The 2,514-nt window shown below is 35.0% G+C and overlaps 1 protein-coding gene across 1 annotated transcript; it reads right to left on the bottom strand.

Moving 5' to 3' along the window:
• Positions 1-578: 578 nt before the first annotated feature.
• Positions 579-1,822, bottom strand: LOC104915564 (zinc finger RNA-binding protein-like). Its single transcript, XM_010726481.3, has 3 exons — positions 1,691-1,822; positions 1,485-1,582; positions 579-1,155 (listed from the first exon to the last, which is right to left on the bottom strand). Exons 1-3 carry the CDS (start codon positions 1,797-1,799, stop codon positions 976-978), a joined length of 387 nt encoding a protein of 128 aa, XP_010724783.1. The 5' UTR covers positions 1,800-1,822; the 3' UTR covers positions 579-975.
• Positions 1,823-2,514: the final 692 nt, after the last annotated feature.

Here is a 2,514-nt window from a genome sequence, read left to right as displayed (position 1 = left end):
TTCCTCCCTTCTTTCCTTCCATTTGTGGGGCTGGGGGGGAGGGCAGGGGCCTACTGCCCCCCTGTCATGTGCATAGATTGATCTAGTTAACTCCGTGACAATATTACAAAAAAAACACAAAACCTTCTGTAAAATATTATTTGGGAGGGGAACAGTTTATACTATCTGTAGCAGAAATGCTAAGTCATAGCCTGAAACAGTGATGGAGCACCTGGTGGGAAGGCAGGGCTGACCCAAAGGAGGTCAGGTGCAAGCAATGCACTTGAGTGACTGGAATGGGTAAAGCCAGGATCCACCCTTTTCCAGTTCTCATTTAAGGTTTGGCAGTGGAGGCAAAAGTATTTATCTGGAGATTCCTGCTTATGTGTGATCTTTTTAAGGTGTGTAGCTTTTTTTTTTGTTTGTTTTTTGTCGGTGCGGCTGCTGTATTTGGGCTTATTCTCATGTATTACAGTCTGGGATTCTGCTACTTCATTGTCATTGCTGTTTTCTATCATGTTATAGCATTATACTATTTAGTACAAAGTAACTTATACAATTAGTGTCAAGGGTAAACAAAAAAATCTTCTAAATATATTTATTTTGACATTTTAGCAACCGAAGTACGAATGTTGTATTAAATAGAGTCAAGATAAGATAATGCACTTGTTAATAGAAACAGGAAAAAAAATGGAGAGTACTTACTTTAATTAGTAACCCGTTTAAAGAAAATGTAATAAGGGGAAAAAAACCTCAATCTATTTTTTTCTAATGACAGAGTTTCCATTTGTAGTTTTTCCATCTGTAGTTTTTCTGATACAGCACATCCATTAAAATGTTCAGAACCTCATAGAATGGCTAGGTTGTTCTTTTCTGTATCTGATTTTCAAGTTGGTTTTGGCTGTTTTAAACAGACACTATTATGAATGGAGTAAAAGTAAGGCAACAAATGGACTTTCTATCATCTCCAAACTTAGCCCACATGACAGACTTTTTTTAAAAGTTATCATAATCTTTTTTGTCTTTTTTTCCCTCTGCTTCAAATCCATCAACCCCATCGCTGTCCCTTCTCCTTTTACGATTGTTATGGGTGTTGAAGCGTTGATTCATCTGTGGTAATGGATCCATTCCTAAAACTTTGTGAATTTGACGGAATGCAAGGAGTCTCAGTGCAAACTACAAAAAGGGTAGAGAAGATATTTCAGTTAGGAACAAGTGTCAGTTTTGAGTACTTTGTCAAACACTGAAGAACTGGTGTAAGATGGTATTATCCTTCGCTTTTGCCATTTACCTTCTTCCTTCCCGTAACAAAGTCAACACAGTAATATGTGCATGTCCCATTTGCTGCTTTTTTATGTATGAAGTCCAGCATCTCTGCTTCAGCATAATGTGTTTTAGCTGTTGGACTTTGCACATATTACTGTGTTGACTTTGTTGCAGGAAGGAAGGTAGGTATCAAGAGCTATCGACACCATCAAATTTACTTTACACATACATTCCCTTACCTGTGCACTTGAAGTAATATCCTCTCGTTGCTGATCTGTCATTACAGCAAGTGTATCAAAAGGATCTTTTTCACAAGGGTCCAGAATGCCAGGACCACCTAGAATGGTTAGGATAATTAGTAGCACATCTTTACCTTATCTTGACCAAGATTTGAGATATCATATTACTTCAGCATAAGTATACAAACTGATAAATTTCAATTTGCCTTTAAGGATGATTCCTGAAGATATACACTCGAAAACTCTTCTAAGTGCATCCCCCGGACTCTGTGGTCCAGTCGCGCTGCTGATTGCTTTTTCCACAAGCAACTCCATAGCCTGTAACAACAATAATAAAAACCAGTTAGAAGACCAATTAAAACAGGAAGAAAAGCTGCTTCTGTTGTTCAATGCAGAACTTTTGATATAGAAATTCTGAAGAACATTATACATCACAGAACAATTTCAGTTAAAATGGAAAAAAAAAAAAACAAACAAAACTTTGTTGTTTACCTTTGTAAAGGTAAATAAAAAGAAAGCTGGTGCAAGATTAACACTGAGTACCAATACTGACATGCCTCTTCTCATCACAGGTTGCTCAAAAGCTTTTTTTAAAATTTATACAGTAGTAGCCTACATATGTAGGTAGCCAACTTGTCCAAAAATTTGAGAATCCATTAAAATTGATGGGTTATCTGAATCTGGGAGTCATATGAATAAACAGTACACAGTATCTAATAAGATAAACAGAATATGGCAAATAATTTTTCTTTTGCTATATGAACACACTCAAATCATCAAAAGCATAATGATCTTTTGAAGTTTAATTTAAATGGTTATTAGTTCCTCAGTTTAACAAAACTGAAGTTCATAGTAAATTTTTTTCCTTGGATATAGGCTAATACTAATTCAGATATTAAACAAGTATTTAAAAAAACAAAACACTGATTAACAAAGTTTCAAAAATTAACACATCAAAAATGGTTAATGACAAACTATATTTTAAATACTGTTTTTTTCTCTGTGATAATTTCCATTGTTTGCTTTTATT

This window comes from Meleagris gallopavo (genome assembly GCF_000146605.3).
Source record: "Meleagris gallopavo isolate NT-WF06-2002-E0010 breed Aviagen turkey brand Nicholas breeding stock chromosome 30 unlocalized genomic scaffold, Turkey_5.1 Chr30_random_7180001924715, whole genome shotgun sequence".
Taxonomy (NCBI): Eukaryota; Metazoa; Chordata; class Aves; order Galliformes; family Phasianidae; genus Meleagris; species Meleagris gallopavo.
Note: the sequence above shows the minus strand (reverse complement) of the source record. Positions and strands in the feature narration are given on the sequence as shown.

Excerpts from the sequence above, each read along its gene's own strand:
- LOC104915564 (XM_010726481.3), bottom strand. The coding sequence starts at position 1,799 with ATGGAGTTGCTTGTGGAAAAAGCAATCAGCAGCGCGACTGGACCACAG. Across the intron at positions 1,583-1,690 it reads TTCAGGAATCATCCTTAAAG|GTGGTCCTGGCATTCTGGAC; the intron begins GCAAATTGAAAT and ends TAACCATTCTAG. Across the intron at positions 1,156-1,484 it reads ATATTACTTCAAGTGCACAG|TTTGCACTGAGACTCCTTGC; the intron begins GTAAGGGAATGT and ends CCCTTTTTGTAG.